Source organism: Nyctereutes procyonoides, unplaced genomic scaffold (genome assembly GCF_905146905.1).
Source record: "Nyctereutes procyonoides isolate TBG_1078 unplaced genomic scaffold, NYPRO_anot_genome, whole genome shotgun sequence".
In the NCBI taxonomy this organism is placed as follows: Eukaryota; Metazoa; Chordata; class Mammalia; order Carnivora; family Canidae; genus Nyctereutes; species Nyctereutes procyonoides.
This window is the reverse complement of record NW_026575044.1, coordinates 48,724,973-48,745,982: the sequence shown is the minus strand read 5'-3', so window position 1 is coordinate 48,745,982 and position 21,010 is coordinate 48,724,973. Positions and strand designations below refer to the sequence as shown.

The 21,010-nt window shown below is 46.4% G+C and overlaps 1 protein-coding gene and 1 pseudogene across 1 annotated transcript in view; one reads left to right on the top strand and one right to left on the bottom strand.

The window, feature by feature from the left end:
- The window catches only part of RAB31 (RAB31, member RAS oncogene family), a 127,897-nt gene extending 108,202 nt beyond the window's left edge, over window positions 1-19,695 (bottom strand). Inside the window, exon 1 of the mRNA XM_055324528.1 lies at window positions 19,395-19,695. Within this exon, the coding sequence (XP_055180503.1) occupies window positions 19,395-19,433 (39 nt within the window). The 5' untranslated portion in view covers window positions 19,434-19,695. The remainder of the gene's footprint in view (window positions 1-19,394) is intronic.
- LOC129508993 (dynein light chain Tctex-type protein 2B-like) lies at window positions 4,869-5,858 on the top strand (annotated as a pseudogene).
- Window positions 19,696-21,010: the final 1,315 nt, after the last annotated feature.

Here is a 21,010-nt window from a genome sequence, read left to right as displayed (position 1 = left end):
TCCCATGTAACAGGTAACAGGTCTCCTGCTACACAGCAATCCTCTCCATAAAACAGAACATATTCCTTCTCCTCTACATTTTTATATACTCCTCTCTTCTCAGGGAGAAGTAGACACATGTCAACAAAATTCACCTATTTTTGTGCCTAAGTATAACAAACAGAAACTTGTTTTTAAATAATTAATATATTTTTTAAAATAGTAACTTCACTTTACCAACCACCCTTTCCCATCCAAAAAAAAAAAAAAAAAAACATGCTTCTCAAGTTGCTTCTTTCTGATAGTTATGTCCTCCAACTTCGGAGACCTAATTTATCTAGATGAACACCGGAAGACTGCTCTGAGGCTCTCTCAGTCTGGAGGGAAGGTAGGCCAGAGTCTAAAGACTAATGGAGAGGCCAGATGCTAAAGGGCTAGGAGCTGTGCCAGAGGGCACAGGGCTGTGACCAATAGAGCAACAAACAGAGGCAGGGAGCTGGGAGACCTACCCAAGTCCCCTGTCCCAGGAGTTCTGGCCACACCCACTTGGGCTGACTTCTGATGGTAATGACAGCCTAGGAAGGTGAAATGGACTTTGGGGTTTGGTTGGGACTGCAAGCAGACAGTAAGAATCAAATTCTAAGGCAACCAAGTAATCAGAATAAAGAAGCTGTGCCTGTAGAATGGCTATTGATACTGATGAATGGGTCAGCTCTGGGCACAGAAAGTGCCATCTTCCTGGAAGCAGCCTATCCCCAGTGTGACTGGCAATCAGCTGCCCTGGACCCCACTATAGTATGGGGTCATTGTTTTATTCACCACAGCATGTGCCCTACAGTCCATACATGACATGCACAGAAACCTGGTGCCATGATGATTCCAGCACCACTCACTATTTGGGGGAGATCCTAGCATCTAGGATCATTTTAAGTGGACAGTGTTAAATATTAAGCTCAATTTATCCCCAACTCTTAAACTCACAATTCCCACTGACATGGCAATTTCTGGACTAGCTCCAGTGGAAGTGATCCTGTTCACACTGAAGTGGAAAAAAATAAAGATTTACAGCATGGAAAATACCCAAGTGCTGTAGATGGTGGAAAATGCAAATCATCACTCTGCTTGCTTATTTTTCTACCACGGATCCAAACACATGAGCCACCACACTTCAGAGCCAGGTCTACCCCAGTTAAGACTCAGCTCCCAACACTACTCTTTTCGTTTAGCTACCCTACCTTTCACTCTTTGAAGTGTCTTCCAGTAACCACCAAATTAATTCAGTATACAGTTTCCAGATTGTTATTCTCAGTGAAACAGGCATTGTCATAGACAATCAAAACTCACCATAGACTCAGCACCCAGCAAAACTCTTGCATGTTAACAGTGGCTAATAGTGTTAATTAGAGGGTGCATAAATATCTGTTGAATGAGCAAATTGATTAATGAGTTCCAACTTTCAGCCCTGAATGATCAAGGCACCCTATGCCATTCAGCTACCATAAACTGATGCCGTTAGACTATGTCTAAATTTTCCTGAATATGAATGATTCAGAAATGGATTTTTAATAGAATAATATGGCATACAGAAATAGACCCATGTACACATGGGTACACATAGGGGTTTCATTTTTTACACAAATAGCATATCAGATCAGTAAATAAAAATGAATTAATCAGTAAACTGAGCCATTTAAAATTTTTTTAAAAACCCAAATCCCAGCCTGGCATTTTGTACCAAAATAAATTCCATTTGATCAAAAAAAATTAATTAAAAAATACTATAAAAGTAGTAGAGGAAAATAAAAATATAAGTAGCAATTTTTGTAATATTAGAGTGTGGAAGGACTTTCTAAGCCAGACATAAAACATCAAAACCACAAAAGACTGACATATTTGACTAAATAAAGGTCTTTAAATATTTGGTATGATTTTAAAAATATAGTAAAACAAAGTAAGATAGAAACCAACAAACTGAGGAAAAATATGTGTAATATAAATGCCAAAGGGTTTGGTTTCTTAATATGCAAAGGGTTCTCACAAATCAATAAGAAAAACAACCCAATTAAAAATGGGCAGATGATGTGGATAGGTTAAGTAACAGAAAAAAACAGTTAATAAACCTATGAAAAATATTCATTATTAAAGAAGTACAAATCAGAACAGGTTATCATTTTAACCTATAATATTACCAAAATATTGATGACATTCATTGTTAGTAAAGGTGTGGAAAATCATACTCTCAACACTTAAAGGGAATAAAAACTTGGTACAATATTTTGGAGGTTACTTTTACAGTATCTTTTTAATGATAAAAACTTCATATATCTCTGACCCAACACTCTATTTCTGGAAATTATCCTACAGGTATATTTCACACACATTAAAATTTGGATACAAGGGTTTTATTGCAAACTATTTGTAAAAACCAAAAGTCGGACTATCCAACATCTATCATTAGGGCATCAATTAAGTAAATCATGATATATTGTTGTGAGAGAATTCTATGTGACTCTTAAAATGAATGAAGTAGATCAATATGTATTGACAAGAAAAGATAGTCAAGGTTTACCTCTAAGTGAAAGAGGCAGGAAAATAACACTTGCCTATGCACAGACCATATCTAGAAAACAACATACAAAACATAAGATATTACCAGTGGAAGATGATCATCTTTTCATTTTTCACTTTGGAAACTTTCTGTACCATTTTTATTCTTTACAAGTATATATTAAGTCTAGACATTAAAAAGAACTTTAAGGAAGGGGCACCTAGGTGGCTCAGCTGGTTAAGCATCCAGACTCTTGATTTGGACCCAGGTCATGATCTAAGGGTGGTGAGATCGAGTCCCACCTAAGGCTCCCAGCTCCATGCTGAGTGCTGAGCACTGGGCATGGAGCCTGCTTAAGATTCTCTCTCCCTCTCTCTCTGCCCCTCCCCCACCACTCACACACATGGCTTCGCTGTCTCTAAAAAATAAAAATAAAAAAACTTTAAGGAAGAAGGGTCTTAAATATTTTCTTCATAGAAGGTTTTTTTCACTAAAAATAGGGACAGTAGGGGCCCTTGGGTGGCTCAGTCAGTTAAGCATCTGCCTTCAACTCAGGTCATGATTTCAGGGTCCTCAGAGCTCCCTCCCTGCTCAGTGGGGACCCTGCTTCTCCCTCTCCCTCTGCTGCTCCTCCTGCTTGTGCTCTTTCTCTCTCTCTGATAAAGAAATGTAAAAATCTTTAAAAACACAGGAACGGTATCTTTAATGCTTGACAGAATTGCTTTCAAACACCCTTGAACACTTTTAAAAGGCTTATTTATCTACACCTAATTATGCTTCTCATTTAATTAATTAATTAACATAGGCCTCTATGGCTTTCCAACCTTTTTCATGTCCCAATCATTATCCTTGGAAAGTGATGCTAGTTGTCTAGCACTGGACAATAGACACAGGCAACTGCAGCCTACTCAGCCCCACCTGCCAAGGCCAGCCTCTCAGTCCCCGCACCCTGTGACCTGATGGCACCCCCCATGCACCAGCTGCGAGGCTCCTGCTCTAGGAGCTTAGGAGCTCCTATTAAACAGCAGTCTTATTTAAATAATTTTAGTATAATTACTTTAAAATAATGAAGATCCTTGAGTAAGTATGTTATAATTTAAAAACAAGCAAAAATATAGTTGACCCTTGAACAGTTCTGAATTGCACAGGTCTGTTCACACACAGATTTTCTTCAATAAATACACTATAGCATTTTCTCTTCTTCATGATTTTCTCTTTTTTAAAAGTTTAGATATTTTATTTATTTATTTGAAGAGAGAGTGTGCGAGAGAGCACAAGCAGGGGGAGGGAGAGAGAAGCAGACTCCCCACTGACCAGGAAGCCCAATGTGGAGCTCCATCCCAGGACCCTGAGATCATGACATAAGCCAGAGGCAGCCACTTAACCGACTGAGCCACCAAGGTGCCCTGTTCTTCATAATTTTCTGAGTGACATTTTCTCTTCTCTGAAGTTAGAGAAAACTTTATTATTATTGTAACAACGGTATATAATAGATACAAAATAGGTGTTAATCGACTGTCTATATTATCGGTAAGCCTTCTGGTCAACAGTAGGCTATCAGGAGTTAAGTTTCAGGGGGCGTCAACAGTTATACATGAATTTTCAACTGTTCAGGGGGTTGGTGCCCCTAATCTCCACATTGTTCAAGGGTCAACTGTAATGGTATGGTGTTAGAAATCAGAAGAATAGTTAAAAAAAAAAAAGAATGGGATCCCTGGGTGGCGCAGCAGTTTAGCGCCTGCCTTTGGCCCAGGGCGCGATCCTGGAGACCCAGGATCGAATCCCACATCAGGCTCCCGGTGCATGGAACCTGCTTCTCCCTCTGCCTGTGTCTCTGCCTCTCTCTCTCTCTCTCTCTCTCTCTCTCTCTCTCTATCATAAATAAATAAAAAATTAAAAAAAAAAAGAATAGTTTACTTTTCTTTCTTTTTTGCTTTTTTTTTCTTCTTTCCCTTTTGAAGGCTAATGCCAGGAAGGAGGAACACGGTGGGTTTCTGAGGAACTGCCAACACTGTTTCTGGATCTTTGTGTTTGTGTTTATATAGGTGTATTCATTTTGTGAAAATCCACTGTGCACCACATTTAAGATCTGTGCACTTTTTTAGATGAATATTACACTTCAATATAAAAATTTAAAGAGTATGTTATAAATTTGGTCAAGTTAGTAAAAATAATGAAGTTCTATAATACAGAATAAATCAAAAGCTATTACTTAGCACTTATGCGTTGCAGATCCCATAGCAAAGAAGTTTAAAGAAAACTTCTAAATTGGAATCCTCTTGTAGAAACAATCTATTCAAACTCCCCTAAGCCTTGAGGTTATCAGGATGTAAAATGGTTCATGGCAGAAGAGGTAAGAGAATTTTCTGATTTCCCAGGCAGGACTCCCTGTTAGAAGGGCTACTTTATGCAAATTGTCAGCATTTTCCAAAGGAGGAAACTGAGCCCCAGAAGTTACATGAGTTAGTTAAGTGGCAAAGACAGAAAAGGCACTCGGGTCCCCCTGCCCAGAGACTGAGCCACGCTCTGCTGAGCTGCCAGGCGGGAGGTCGGCACAGTCGTGATGACATTGTGCCAGCAGACCTAGAAACTTCTAACATCTAATAGGCCCCACCCATCTAGCAGGCTGCCCTCCTTCCAGATTGATCACAATTTGCAAACTGACATTCCTGACCGAGCGCTTAACACGCATCTGATGAGAGAGTAAAGGAATAAAAGGGCCAAAGTAAAACAGTGCTTCCTGTACACGTGAGCCAGGAAATGGGGAAAGGCCAGAAAGCCTGGGTTCCAGGCCGCTCCCCAACACACAGGCTCTGGACCTGGAGCTAAGTAGTCAACACCCCAAGCCACTCTGTCGGCCGCGGCGTCCTTCTCTGTAGGCGCCGCCAACGGGCTGCCTGGGGCTGAGAAGAACTCCGAGTCCGAGGATACCTAGAGTCTGCGGCCTGTTGTCCAGCAGAGGTTCAGGCCCTGTGTGGTTAAAGACTGTATCCATGCTGTGCTTACGGAGGAGCTGGCAAATGCTGAACACTCTCCAGAAGAAATGCCTCAGCTCACAAAATGTTTATCAGAAACCATTAAAGACGAATTAAAAGAAATGGGATTTGATGGATATAAAATGGTGGTACAAGTAGTGATTGGAGAACAAAGAGGTGAAGGAGACTCCAGAGCTTTCAACCAAGAACCTGTCACGCCCATTGAGACCCCCACCCCCACCAGCATGGCTGCTCACTGTGTCTGGGATGCTGACACTGACAACTACACTCGTGATGTTTTCATGAATGACAGTTTATTCTGTGTTGTAGCGGCATTTGGCTGTTTCTATTATTGAATCTTTGAAAAGTTGGATAAAGATATGACCATGAAGAAATATAAACTTTTTTATATTGTTAAAGATCTCAACAAAATAAAGGTAATTTGGCATTTTGAAAAAAAAAAAAAAAGACTCTCACACCCGCAAATCGGAGACAGGAAGCATACCACATCCATGGAGCGCCCACTGCAGCCTTACGAGTTGCTGTTGCTTTGTTGTCATTGTCACCGTACATTAGAACAGCTGGGGACATGTTAGGACCTCCCTACTGTCACCAAGTCCCGATATTGCACTTTGCCTCTTCATACATAATACATTCCTAGAAGTGAGAATCTGTCGTCCTACCTCCCAGAACACCTGGCCAGGACCCTGACATGGGAATTTGACTCCTTTGCTTTCATGTATGTACTTCAAACCTCATTCCGTCCGTGATGATTATTTTTTAAACACAAACCCTTTGTTTTTTAATGATCCCTTTCTATTGAACCAGCGGTGCTCTGTCATTACTACATGCCAGCTGTGAACAAGTAATTTGTGACTAATAATGGTTAAGGTTTGCACCACAGCAAAGTAGTTAAGTGCACTGGGTTCTGGAGTCACATAAAACTAGTCCTAATCCACAAAGCTTCATTTATTAGTGGTGTTTGTACATGTTACTACCCCCCGAGCTTCAGCCTCCTCATCAGTAAGGTGAGGACAAGAGAACACACCCTTCTGTCCCGTGATGCCAGAATGTATGTAAAGCACTTACTCAGCTGGAGGAGATGAAAGATGGCCACAGATTCCTGTCACTCCTCCTATTAAGAAGCAGCATGTAAATCTCCTCCCTTTGCTTCTGGGCTGGCCTTAGTGATTAGCTCCATCAATTACATGTAGCAGAAATTACATTCTGGGTTCTAGGAGGCTAGGTCACAAGAAGCTTCTGCCCAAGCTCATGGAACACTCCCTCTGGAAACAGCCAGCCCCCAGGTGACAAGTCTACCTACCCTGAGACTCCAGGCTATGAAGAAACCCAAGCTAATGCATGGAGAGGCCACATGAAAAGAGACATATGGTTGGCCCTGGCTGGTCCAGCCACCCCAGCCCAGGAACCAGACAGGGAGTGACCCAGCCTGCAGATGGCTCCAGGCCCAGCCAGCATCGGCCTGAACCGGCAAGGAAACCCAGGCAAGAGCTGCCCTCTGAGCCCAGTCAAACTACAGAACTATGAAAAACAAAAAATAACACATCATTCTTTTAAGCTGCTAAGTGTGCGGTGGCTTGTTACACAACAAAAGATAAATGAGACACTCAGATGGTGTCTGGCACATGAGTACATGTCAGCTGTTAGGATTACAGAGATATTCATACACCAGACTGATTTCAAGCTCCTCTGAATGGCAACATCCTTCTTTTTTTTTTTTTTTTTTTGCAACATCCTTCTTTTTTAAAAAAATTTATTTATTTGAGAGACAGCATGAGCAGGCGGGGGAGGGGGTGGAGTAGAGGGAAAGGAAGAAGCAGACTCTCCACTGAGCAGGGAGCCTGATGCGGGACTCGATCCCAGGACCCCGGGATCATGACCTGAGGCAAAGGCAGACGCTTAACCAACTGAGCCACCCAGGTGCCCTTATGTAACAACGTCCTTCTTAACCAAAGGCATTCTGAAGTGCTTTCTTCTTCTTCTTGAGCGGTATATTTTAGTTTCAGTTCCAACTGTGCATCAATCTTTCTCAACTATTACTGACCTCACTAGGATTAGGGGTAGAGGCAATTATAAACTATTATAGCGCTTGTAAGGAAGAAGCCGAGGACGTATGAAGACACAAGCAGAGTGTCTGTAACTACACTGCTCGAAAACAAGAACAAGGATATGCACATCTGGTTAGCTGTGACACAACAGTGGTGATTCACAAGTCAGAAGCACAAGGCTGACGGAAGTGAAATGTACAATAACACAATTCACATTAACAGCAGCAACATACTCGAATCAGTAAATCACACAATCAAAGATTTAACAATATCTTTAAAATATTTCTATTTTTATTGTACATATTAGGTTATGTTACTAAGATTGACCTATGAGGTAGAGATCTACAAATAATATAACTTAGCTGTTAAAACAAAGATCTTTCTTTTCAAAATCTGTAGAACAAAAGAAAAATCTACAGGCCATATTTATTACTAGCTCCTTTTAAAATGAATTTTTCTGGGAGATTTCTAAATGACTAAATTCACGATTCTCATGCTTATATAAATAATGCTTTTATGAGAACATTCTTTTAAAAGCCTAATGCATTCTTTACTTTATTTGGCCACATGCACTTTGAGGCTTCAACAGAATCAGGTATCTCTACGGGAGGGTCTAGGATTTTCCAGGCTGTCCATGAGCTGCATCACACCAGAAAAAGTAGCAGGATCACATCGCATGGTTGAGGCCTACTCCTCTGCGAATAGCATCCTGGGCCAGCACTTGGCATAGCTAAGAACACATCTCCACATTGCAGAGGGCATGCTCAGGGCCCCTGAGTCCTGCAATCCAGCCTTCTTTCCCACAGTCCTGCCAACATTGCACACTTCATGAGGGACAGTAAGTAGCTCATTAACCGAGGGCCGGCCTTAGTGGTTAGAGCACTGTGTCTCAGCCCTTTTAAGACTCCATTGGCTTTTTTAAGGGGAAAAGCAATCCCATGGATCCCAAGGTAGACATTAATGATAGTGTAAATAAATACAAATAATAAAAGTACACACAAGCTGCATATGCTATTCTGAAACTATAAAATAAAGACAACTATTAATTAAATACAAATTAAACTATAAAACCAACAACATTCCAGATGAGTAGCAGTCTACTGTGATGGATAATGTTGCTCTGCTAACCTTATAAAGCTCAGGGCTGCAGAGCCCTGCACGCTGTCACCACGTGATGATGGTATGATTCCCTTCTACTCCACACGTGATCTGTCAGTAAAGTGTTCACTTCTACCTTCAAACAGCCAGAATGGGGGAGGATCCCTGGGTGGCTCAGTGGTTTGGTTCCTGCCTTCAGCCCAGAGCATGATCCTGGAGTCCCGGGATCAAGTCCCAAATCGAGTCCCACATCAGGCTCCCTGCATGGAGCCTACTTCTCCCTCTGCCTGTGTCTCTGTCTCTGTCTCTCATGAACAAATAAATAAAATCTTAAAAAAAAAAAAAAAAAAAAAACCAGCCAGAATGGGACCCTACTCATGGCCTAGGCTGTTACGCTCTAGTGGAAATCACCATGACCTGGCTTTCCACCAGTTCCCCTACCTGTGGTCGGCCCTCCACGCAGCTGCTGGAGCCATCTGCATCAAAGGGAGGTCAGGCCATTGCTACTGCTCTGCACAAGACCTCCAACAGTCCCCTCAACCTGATGCCCAGGAAATGCCACAGTTCCCTCACTGCCCACGAGACCCAACACACTCAGGTCCCAAACCTCCTCCTGCTCCCTTCCCAATGGTCACTCTGCTCCGACTACACTGGTCTGCCGGTTGGCGCTCAAACTCACCAGGCATGCCCCTCCCACCTAGCCTTGGGGGTCCCCTCTGCCAACTCAGGAATATTGCCTCTAAGTCTTTACTCAAAGGCCTTTTCAGTGAGGCCTTTCTCAAACCCCTACTTAACCCCCCCCCAGGCAGCACTTCCAGGGCCGCCCCCCCCCCAGGCCCCCAGCTTTCTCTCCACCTCAAGTATCACCAGTACTAGGTATTGATGAGTAGTGGTCACTAGGTATTGATGAGTAGTGGTCACTCCTACTGGAATGTCAGCTCCACAAGGTCAGGACTGTGGGTCCAATTTGCTACCTGCTGTATGCCCAAACCCTAGCACAGAGCCTGGAAAATATGTGATGTGCTGCAGGATCACTGGGTCTTCACATGGACCCATGCTTAATTTCTGTACTAACTCTGTCTTGGCTCTTGTCTCATTAACCAGTTTTTATGGGCATTGACGTTGACACAGCTGTGTCACACAGTGATCACCCTGAAGATCCAGGATGTAATTTTATTTATTATTACTAATTCATTATAATTAATTATTGTAAAATAATAAATAATTTTATTTATTATTAAGAACAGCATTGGAACGAACAGGTGCAGAAAACTACCCCCATGGGCAGAATGACAAAACCCCATTTTGAGAAATACTAGATTTGAGGATGGTGGGTGGGGAAGCCAGCATTGTTGCTCCTGGAGAGGTCACGGCCAGACCAAATACTGACGCACACGGATAAGAGCACAGCATGACCTGATAAGCCACTCAAGTGTGTGTCCCGTCAGTGACAGACCTGGCACCTCACAGCCCAAAGGTATAACCTTCACATTTCAAGGACTTCTCATGGTCTCACCCAAATTACTTTCCAGTTCTATTATCAAATTATCAGTTATTTCCAGTAACAACTAAAGGGATCTCTACCCATCAAACATCTCCTTTGCCCTGCAGCAAATTTTTAAGAGGTTTTAAATTATTTACACAAGCAATGCATGCTCATTAAATAAACAAAAGAAGAGAAAGAGTAAGTTATTTTTAAGTGCACATCAGTCCCCCGCCCCATGGGGATAACCACTTCGACAAATGAGTTTTTTTAGAACCTTATCCTGTCCATGAATACGTATTGTAACCAGCACCTCCCTCCCTCCCTCTCTCTACAACTTTTCCCTCCTCTGCACTGGGCTCAGCAGCAGGCACCCACACACCCTCCCTGGCCTCTCCCAGGCTCCCCGGCCCCTCCCTGGGAACATGGGGCAATGAAGCATCATGTGACATCCCGTAGGGTGGCCTGGGGTTGTTTTCCATGTGTGCCCCATCACACCAAGTACACTGCTGGACTGAACTCCTCCAGGACATTGTCCCTTCTTCTCTGGAAACTGTTCTCTTGTGCCTATAGCATAGCAGCCACATAACACATCTGCAGTGAGGAGCTCCATTCATCTCTCAAGGCACACAGCCCTAGTTAACCCTCATTTTCTATATAGACCCCGTTGCCTGCTTTACTCTCCAAAGGGGAAGCCTGGCCAGGTTTTCTGTCCAGGTCTACCCTGGCAGCAGGAGGGAAGGTCACCAGGCTCAGCTCAGCCATACCCCCCCCCCCCATTCAGCGGTGGGGAAGCAAGTGAAGAACCAGCTAGAAACATTCCCTCTAAGAGATAAGCCCTCGGATGCCTCTCTCAAGCCAGTCTGATGATTCATCCATGAGAGGTGGGGAGAATAAAAAAACAAATTAAAAGAATAGAAGAAAATGGTCCTGCAGGGCAGGAAAGAACAGAGACAGCAAAAAAACCATAGAGCAGGACGGTGAACTTGATGTTGATCAGAACATTAAAAGCAGTCATCTGAACATAACACCAAAGACAGGGAAAGAGGAGCTACAAGAAGGGGAACCAGGAGGTTACGGAGAGCAGGTGGACGGATTTCTTCATGCCTGCAGGATTTCCAGCTAACAAGAGGAAACAAGACTGTGGCAAGTTTGTATGATTATGTGTCATTATAAAGAAACAAGGCTAAAGGCATAGTCCTGGATGCCTAGTCTTTGTGGTCTCAAACGAAAATCAGCATTTATCATTTCACTACTCAATCACTGCCCTCACTTCATAGTTAGATTCAAAATTTAATTTAGATGAGCATGTATTACTTTATAATGAAGAAAGTAGCTCTTCAGAAGATTACTATGGAAAAGTTGAGAAAATATTTGAACTCCTGAAAGGTAAGTCCATGAAGTACGTAGCATTGGTGCTATGCCTTTTTTTTTTTTTAAGACTTTCTTCATTAAGCTTGCCATAAATGTAAATGCCCTGACCAACAGCCTGACCAGAAACAAAAAAAGCAACAAATAAACAAAAACGCAGGAAGGAACACTTTGCTCTTTCCCTGTGCCAGCAGAGGGCAAGTAGGTAGCTTTTATGTGATACTCTTCATGCTGGTTTGTGCACACACTGCACGTGCATTCCTCTCTCTCTCTCTCTCTCTCTCTCTCCTTCCTGTCTCCTCCCCAACCTTCCTCCACTTCTCTTGTCTTTCTTTCCCTCTCCTCCCACTTTCTCTCCTTCCCTTTCAGGGAAGTCTTTGACAGAAGCACCTGTTAGGACTCTGCATTCCACCTGCAGATTCTGGTTAGAATACCGACTATGAGAGAGAAAAGGATGTGATACTGGATAATGCATTATCTTTTTCTTCTAGAAAAACAAATACTTTTGGTAAAAGGGGATCCAGCTCTCTGTTACTTTGTTCAAAGTAGAGAGAGAGTATGAGGGAAAGGATTTCCCCTGGGTTCCGCTTACTCTCCCCCAGGGCTCATTCACATTCTGATAACACAGGTCCCCCAGGTGGCTCTGGAGGAACTGAAAGCAGCCTGGGGTTACATTTTGGGTTGAATCTTGAGCAAGAAGAAGTCCAGTTCATGACCTCCACAGAAGCCAGAGCAGGTCTGAGGCAACAGGTGCAAGGAAATATATCAGAAAAAAATTCATCGAAACAGCAAATTCAACAGTGAGAAACCCATTCGGTGTCCCCGATGTGAAAGCCCCCTTTTCTTTTCCTTATTTCTGCTGACAAAGTTAGGCAACAAGACAGACAACTCTGGTTCTTCAGGAGCTACAGGACTCTCAGTGATCATATCATGCAACAGAAGCTGCAAAACCAAAGTCAGCCCTTGGGTAAAGCAGAGGCCCTATCTGGTCTCCTCCTGGAGGCTGAGCACTCACTCTCACCCTCTGACCTGCCTACCTGCTCCCCACCTTCCAGAACTCCTGTGCCCCTCCCCAGCTCTGGCCAGGTCTGTTTTTCCACATAGCACTTGCTACCTTCTAACCAGCCACAGAATCCGTTTTCCCACCTTTCCACTAAAATGTAATAAGCTCCACAAGGTCCAAGCTCTTTGTTTTTCTCAGACATACCACTACCTGTAGAAGCTTGTAGAAGCTAAAAGATATTCTTTGAATGAGTGCTATAGAGGTAAATGGGAAAGAAAATTTTAATATTATGTAGGAGCACATTAAAAATAAGACCATTCAACCCCTACTATGTTATCTTCTCACCAAAATGCATAGCCCAGAAGAAACAACGAGGTAGCACTCAGACAAATCGAGATCTTGGGACTTTCTACAAGACAAGTAGCCTGCATTCGTGGCAGAAGAAAGGAAGGGAACCGTTTAGATGACAGACATGACAAGCAAATGTAGTATATGGTCTCTTATTCTGGACATTTGGGGACAACAGGAAAATCTAATTATGAACCATATGCTCAACATCATTATATCTGTGTTGAATTCTGGATGTATCACAGGTGTGCATGAAAATGTCCTTTTTCCTAGAAGATACACACTTAAGTATTTAGGGTTCAAACGGTATAATGTCAGCAATTGACTTTCGGATAGTTCAGGGGGAAAAAATAGTATTATTTAATACATTAGAGACAGAGAGATAAAGCAAGATTGGCAAAATGTCATCCCCACTTAATCTAGATGAGAGACCTACAGACGTTCCTTGTAATACTCTTTGCAATATTTTGTGAGTTTGAGACTTCTTAAAATAAAACAAGGGTAAAGGGGAGTTAAAAATAAAAGACCTCATGCTAGGGAGATAGTTGAGTCAACAGGATGGTGGGCAGCCTGGGAGTGACCAGGCTCTGTGGCAAGTGCTGTCGCAGGAATACAAGTGATATCACTTAATTCATTGCTGATGTGTCCACATCCCAGGAATGACAGAGTGCTTCAAAGACAAGGATCTTGGCTGTCCTATCTCCCTGCAGCCACCCACATGCTCCTGGCATGAAAGAAGCACTACATAAATGGCGAGTGGCTGAGGAAATGAATGCCTATTCATTTTCAAGCACATATTAGAAATTATAAAAACAAAGAAAATGCACGGTGCCTGGGTGGCTCAGTCAGTTGAGCAGCCTAACAGCAGACTCTTGGTTTCGGTTCAGGTCATGATCTCAGAGTTATGGAATCCAGCCCTGAGTGGGGCTGCATGCTCAGCAGGAGCTGCTTGCAATTCTCTCTCTCTCCCTCTGCCCCTCCTCCCCCCCGTTAGGCTCCTGCGCACACATGTGCACTCTCTCCCTCAAATAAATCTTAAAAAAAAAAAAGATAAAGTGTAATATCTGCATAGACCTGCAAACACTAAAAGTGGTCTAACTTGTTGGACACAATTAATTTTGAAGACCTTTTCTTAATTCGTGAGTTCAAAATCTTTTCACGTCCTAGCATCTTAAAATGTGAAGTTTTGTATTTTCCAAAGGCAATAGCCTTGGAGCAGTCCTGAGGGATATGACAAGGGAACAGTGACACTGGGCCAGGGGGTGAGGTGGGGGCCACATGCCTGACAAGGGATGTGGAGGGACCATGAGAAGTCTAAAAATGCTCCATAAGGGATTCTGATGCACATCAGAGATGCACTGAGCTCTGGAAGCTGACAGAGAGATGCAGTCATTCTGACCCTGAACAAAAAAGAACACCAGGGAACAAAGAGACCTTGGTGGATTCCACCCACCAGGCCTGGGTGCTGGGTATTATCATATGGTGTGCTCTTCTGGAAAGATATCTCACTATGTCATTTATATTTATTTTCAAGCCAGAATCACACTTTCCATAAAGGGTTCAATTTATAGAGGAATCAAGTTTGGTAAGAAAGAAATTATGTTTGGGACACCTGGGTGGCTCAGTCGGATAAGTGTCTGCCTTTGGCTCAGGTCATGATCCCAGGGTGCTGGGATCGAGTCCGGCATTGGGCTCCCCACTTAGCAGGGAGTCTGCTTCTCCCTCTCCCTCTCCCCCCTTGCTCATGCTCTCTCTCTCTCTCTCAAAAAATAAATAAATAAATAAAATCTTAAAAAGAAAAATAAGGAAGAAATTAGGTTTCTAGCCTGTCTGTCCACCAGCCCTCACTCATGAAATGCTGGTTTCTGGGAACTACTGCAAATGAGCATGTTAGAATCTCAGACTTGGAAAGCAATTCTGATGATTGCCTGGCCCAGCCCCCCATCCTACACACTCCTTCCTTCCACCACAATGACTCTAACAGATTCATATAACCTTATGAATACTTTCGGTGGTGGGGTGCTCACTATCACTCAGAACAGTCCATTTGAGGTTCCACAGCTCTGGTTCATCTGCTTACTGGGAGCAGAAATCTGTCCCACTCCTGGCTCCTGGAGCCTCTGAGGATCACACAGCCCCTTCATGTGACGATTTGCACACGTCTGACGTGTCCACTGCCCAGACATCACACCAAATCCCAGGTGTTTGCTCTGTGAAGAAGCATCACATAGATTCAAAGGCCAGAAGGATAGTCTTCCCCAAGCTCCTGACCAGAAGCAGGACATCATCGGTTGTCGTTAACCATGCCACTTAGCTGTTGAGGAAGTGGCAAAAATCTCTAAACTGTTGTCAAGACAACCAAAGTCCAAATATAAATCTCTTTGGGATTCCATCCGGAAGGAGTCTTTAAGTGTACACACCCAGAGGAAATAATGAAAAGAAAGCTCCTCTCCTCCCCCTCCTCGCGCCCCCCCCCCACTCCTCCTCTCCTCCTTTCTCTCTCTCTCTCCCCTTGCTTTTTGCCACGTGGTGATGTGTGTTAAAAATGCATACTGGGAAGCTTTCCACCTTTGGGGTTGGAACAGCTGCTGCCTCAATATTGTTTTTGTTAGTTTTTATTTTTTTAACATACTTTGCTGTTTTTAAGAGGGTTGTTTTTAAGCTACATGTTTCATAATGCAAGTTCAGATTACAACGTGGGATGACGGGCACTTTACTGACAAGAACAAGCCTCCTGGGCTCCAGGTGTCTAATGAGGCCCCCTTCCCAGTGTGTGCCCCTATCAAGCACATCCTCCTGCACAGCTGGTTTCCAAGGGGGACCTGCCTTAGCCCAGGAAAGGGCATTCACAGACACTTAGGAAAAAACATGAGAAAGTCCACCCGTGAAAATAATGAGAGTCAAGAATTCATAACAGGTAGCCTAAATAAGCCCAAAGCTCTTAAGTCCTTGGTTTTTCTAAGAGCACAAAACATTCAGAGAATGCTCCACAGTCTGCTGTGGATTCCACTTGGAAGCACTCACCAAAAGAAATACGATAGACATGTTGAACCTCAGAGTCCTGAAAGGCACAGACCCAGGTGGAGAAGACATGTGAAATGGCTGGTGCTGGCTTCCACCTGTTGCAAATGACCCTCCTGTCAGGAACCTCTAACCACGTAGAGGTTGCAGACTACAGCTAAAAGGGATAAAAATCTGCACTGCCCATGCCTAAAACAATCTTGTGCCTTAAACGGAAAGTGTGCATCCTCGAGCAACCACACAGCATTCAAGGCAAACAGCCAGGCACAAGAAGACTAGTCCCCTTATACTCCCCACCAGCCAGACTTTGGTTAGGAGGTCAGCATTCTCCATGGTCTTCTCAAAGGGGCCCAAGAGAAAGTGATGAGAACAGAGGATATAGCTTGTAGGGTCTCAGTCATCCTGGGACTCCAGGGAGTTGTGGTGATGGCTGAAAAACAGGAAGCTGAAGACTAGCCACATGGAAGACTTCATCCAGAAAAGATGGAACACCCAACACAGAGAACAAAGGAGCTCAGGGCTCCTGCTAAAATATTAAGAGGACTTTCAGACTTGGCCTTGAGTCCTTCTTTTAGTCACTGAGCTAGTAGGTTCTTTCTCTTTTTTTTTTTTTAAGATTTTTTTTTTATTTACTCATGAGAGACAGAAAGAGAGAGAGAGAGGGAGGCAGAGACACAGGCAGAGGGAGAAGCAGGCCTCATGCAAGGAGCCCGATGTGGGACTCAATCCCAGGACTCCAGGATCACACCCTGGACTACAGGCGGCATTAAGCATCTGAGCCACCCGGGCTGCCCTAGCAGATTCTTTCTCAAATCAAGGGTGAACCCAAAGTGGTTAAAATGGCTCTGACCTCACTCAAATGCCAACTCACTCAGAGAAGCCCCCCATATGGATGAGCAGCTGAGAACACAGCCTATCACGCACAGCTTATCCAGGACAGGCCCAGCCAAAACACAGGACTTAACAAATTTTACTCAGCGGGGGTGACAAGGTCATTGGCCCTCTGACCCAAACAAGACAGAAACCTGGAGCCACTCTCAAAAAAAACAAAGCCTCGGATGTGGTATTACAAGAATGAGGCTTCAAAGTCTCCATCTGCCCAGAAATACCTTCTTTCCTCCCAAGTCAAACTCCTACCAACAGAGCCACTACCAATAACCATCAAACAAGGGTGAGGCAGTGTCTCCAGGAAGCCACTAAGATTATGCTTTATCCTTGGAGAGAAAAAAAAAAAAAGAACTAAAGGGACTTCCAGCTATCTCATCGTCCAGCCTTGCTAATTGTCACCGTGGAATCACAGGTTAGCAGGAACCACATATCTTAGCACATCATCTGGTTAATCCTCTGCCTTAAAAGGGAAGATGTTATGGAGTCCCTTTCAGAGATGAGGCAACCGAAGTACTTGCCCAGAATTGAATAGCCAGTGATCCATTTCCCTGTAGGATACAGAGACTCATCCCTGAATAGTGGAAATAATTCATGTGAAGGGTACAGGCTGTGCCACCTAAGTGGATGACGAGGGAGAAAGCGTGAGGTGGGGAGTGGGAAGGAGGCAAACATTTCCTACTTCATTTACTCCCAAGGTCAATCCTGCACACAAAACATATGTCAAAGTCGCTCTCGATTCCTCGGGACATGACATTCCGTGCAAGTCTTAGAAGGCCTTCCATGAAGCTGAAATGATGCCTCGCAAGGAAAACACGAGATCCCTGACATCTATGTCCCCACTATGTTGGAGAGGCCGGCAGAGAGGGAAACCCACCGCCACAACACTAAGAGAGGTCCGCGGAGGAGCCCCAGGGCAGGAGCCTTCGCAGATCCCAGCTGTGGCTGAGCAAGCTGGAGGCGGGCATGCTGGGGAGGTTGTCCCTAGGCTTGCAGTGAAGGGAGGGCCCCTGGCAGGTCCCCTGGATTCTAGGCGAACCGGCCGATCTAGTATACATGACAGTCCTGGCAAGAGGCAGTGACGGGAGACCGTCAAGAACATTGTCCAGGGATCCCTGGGTGGCGCAGCGGTTTGGTGCCTGCCTTTGGCCCAGGGTGCGATCCTGGAGACCCGGGATCGAGTCCCACGTCGGGCTCCCGGTGCATGGAGCCTGCTTCTCCCTCTGCCTGTGTCTCTGCCTCTCTCTCTCTCTCTGTATGACTATCGTAAATAAAAAAAAAATAAATAAATAAAAGAACATTGTCCAGCCAGAGGTTCCACAGCGCCTAGATGGAGCCTAGACACTTGGCTGCTCCGGTACAATTCAATCCTAACCTGGAACCGTCTTCTCATCACAGGCCTCGCGTCTCTACATCCCTGGACAGGCCAGTTAGCATTTCTTTTGAATAACAATGAGTGTAGCCTTCTGCTGCTCTTTTTGGTGGGAAACAGTTTTCTGGGATTTGCCAGAGGCACTACCCTCGGGTTGGATGCCAAAGGCTACTGGAAACACTGCTTGAAACCAGCTCTTTCAAAAGACGAAATTCTGGGGTTTGACGTGGGCCCCCAAAAGGGCATGACCCTAACGTGATCTGAACTCTCCGACAGGTCTGCCGGCGCAAAGGGCTGGGGTATTTGCCTCTGTCCTTGCTTGTGGCTTCTTCCCCGTTTCCTCAGACTCAGAAAGACCCGCTTTGGGAGGGGAAGCGGTGATGCGAGGACTTTCCCATCCCGCCTTTCTCCGGAGCACGAAGTGCCCAGGACCCCGTCACCTCGCCGCCGGGCAGCCCCTCGCGTTTTCTCGCCCTTCGCTGGGCTTTCTTTCCCACCCCCCAAAAAGTGAAGAAACCCACTGCCCCCGGGCGGCAAAAAGGCTCTGGAGCCTTGGCTGAGCAACTTAAAGTTTCCGCCGGAAGGAAATTATCAAAGGCGAAGGAGAAAGCCCTCGGAGGCCGGAGGGAGCGCGGCGGCGGCGGCGGCCCGGGCCGGGCTGCCCTGCGGGTCCCCGCGGAGGGTCCCGCGGCCCGGCCCAAGCGGATCCCGGGCGCCGGCCGGCCGGGGGGACCCAGTGAGAAGCTCCGGGCAGGCTCGCACCCTGCCGCCACCTGGCTGGGAAGAGGGGGCGCACGGACCAGGGGGCCAGGAGGGCCAGAGCAGGGGGGCCAGGGGGGCCAAGAGGGGCCAGGGGGCACTCGGACCAGGGGGGCCAAGAGGGGCCAGGGGGCGCTCGGGCGAGGGGGGCCAAGAGGGGCCAGGGGGCGCACGGACCAGGGGGCCCAGGAGGGGCCAGGGGGCGCACGGACCAGGGGGGCCAGGAGGGGCCAGGGGGCGCACGGACCAGGGGGGCCAGGAGGGGCCAGGGGGCGCACGGACCAGGGGGCAGGAGGCCAGGGGGCGACCAGGGGGGCCAAGAGGGGCCAGGGGGCGCTCGGACCAGGGGGACCAGGGGGGCCAAGAGGGGCCAGGGGGCGCTCGGACCAGGGGGGCCAAGAGGGGCCAGGGGGCGCTCGGGCGAGGGGGGCCAGGGGGCGCACGGACGTGGGTGTCCTCGGCAGATGGCGGCGCAGGACTCACCCCGAGAAGACACACTTTGAGCTCCCGTATCGCCATCATGTGCTCGGGGCCGGCGCGGGCAGGGGCTCAGCATCCTCCGGGGCCGGGGCCGCGCCGCGCCCGCGCCCAGCAGCGGCCTTCAGTCTCCGCCTTCCCCTCGCCGCAGCCCCCACCGCCGCCGCTGCTATTTCTGGGCCGTCGGCCCCGCCGCGGTGGGTCACGTGGCCGCCGGCCGGGCTCCTCCCGGGGCTCCGGGTCTAACCTCGGCGGTCCCCAGCTCCCAGGGACGCCCCCAGACGGCGTCGGCCACCCCGGGGCCGCCCCCGACCTGCGGCGTCCCTGGCGGGGGGCCCCCCGCCCCCGCCCTGCCCAGCAGCGGACCCCGCTCTGCGAGCCCCTGTGGCAGCTGCCCCGCCAGCCCCGCCCGGCCGCAATGCCCCGTGGAGTGGAAGCAGGGCAGGATCGCGGGGGGGGGGGGGGGGGCCTGGCTGCGTCCCTGAGGATTGCATTCCTCAGCTCACAGTGGAGGCAGCCCGCTGAGGTCCTTTATATGGGAGCACTTCGAGGCTCGCCTGTGGTCACGACGTCATATGCCTCCCTAGGATCCCCGCAGAAATGAAGCCAGACACAGCGATGAGGACAAGAAGGAACAGTTAACTTTGCAACCACCTTCTCCTGTAGTTCCTACTGCGCGGGTTTCAACTTACTCCCATGTAGTTCTTAACCTTCAGCCCTGAGCTTATTTTTCTATATGTAGTTGAAAATGGTTCTAGAAGCAATGATCTATGACTCCCTCCAAAACAGATGTGTCCCCATCTGAAAAAGGAAACACGCATTGTAGAGAGGAAGCTGCCTTGCTCAGTACAGAAAATGCTATTACTTGCCTGGGCAGACACCCAACCCTCCGAAGTATAGCTAGAAATATGTAGCTCCCGGTGCAGATCATCCTTCCTTAACTGGCAAATAAAAAGACGCTCTGGCCTGAGACAGTCCAGGAAGTTTTATGGGACCTGCCCTCTCTTCTCCATCCACAGCCCAGTGGACCTCAACCACTGAGATGACTTCACTTGTTGCTACTATAGACATGTCAGCTTTTTGGACATATCTACCTGAATGAATAATCCACTGGAGTTTCGGATTGGAAATAACATGCTTTTTCTTAAACCTCATCCCCTATCCCAAACTCTCAGGCCTCTCTCCTGATTGCCAATTCTGATCAATGACATGTCCATCCCCCCCAGCAGACCACTCGCTTTCATTATCTGGCTTTATTCCTATGGAAGCCATGTTGAAGCAACCTAGCACCCATTAGCACCCACGTAGCCCCATGCAGTAGGAGCTTCTGAATCAAGACCTCCAGAGAGAAAAATCCTAGATCTCTAGAATCAAGACAGGCCCCCAGACAGACCTTTGACTGTTAAATTCCCCAGAGCAGCAGGGTCTCCTGCTGGCCAGGTGCAGGCTTGTGGAGGATTACTCACACAAATCTGGACTACATTGTTCAAAAACCAGCCAGGGACAAGACACAGGTCTTATTCAACATGGAGATTATTGTATCAGCATCTGTCTTTTGTTTAGTATCCAAAGCAAGGACAGTCTTTTATGTGAGCAGTGAGAAAAGAAGTCTGCCCAAAATT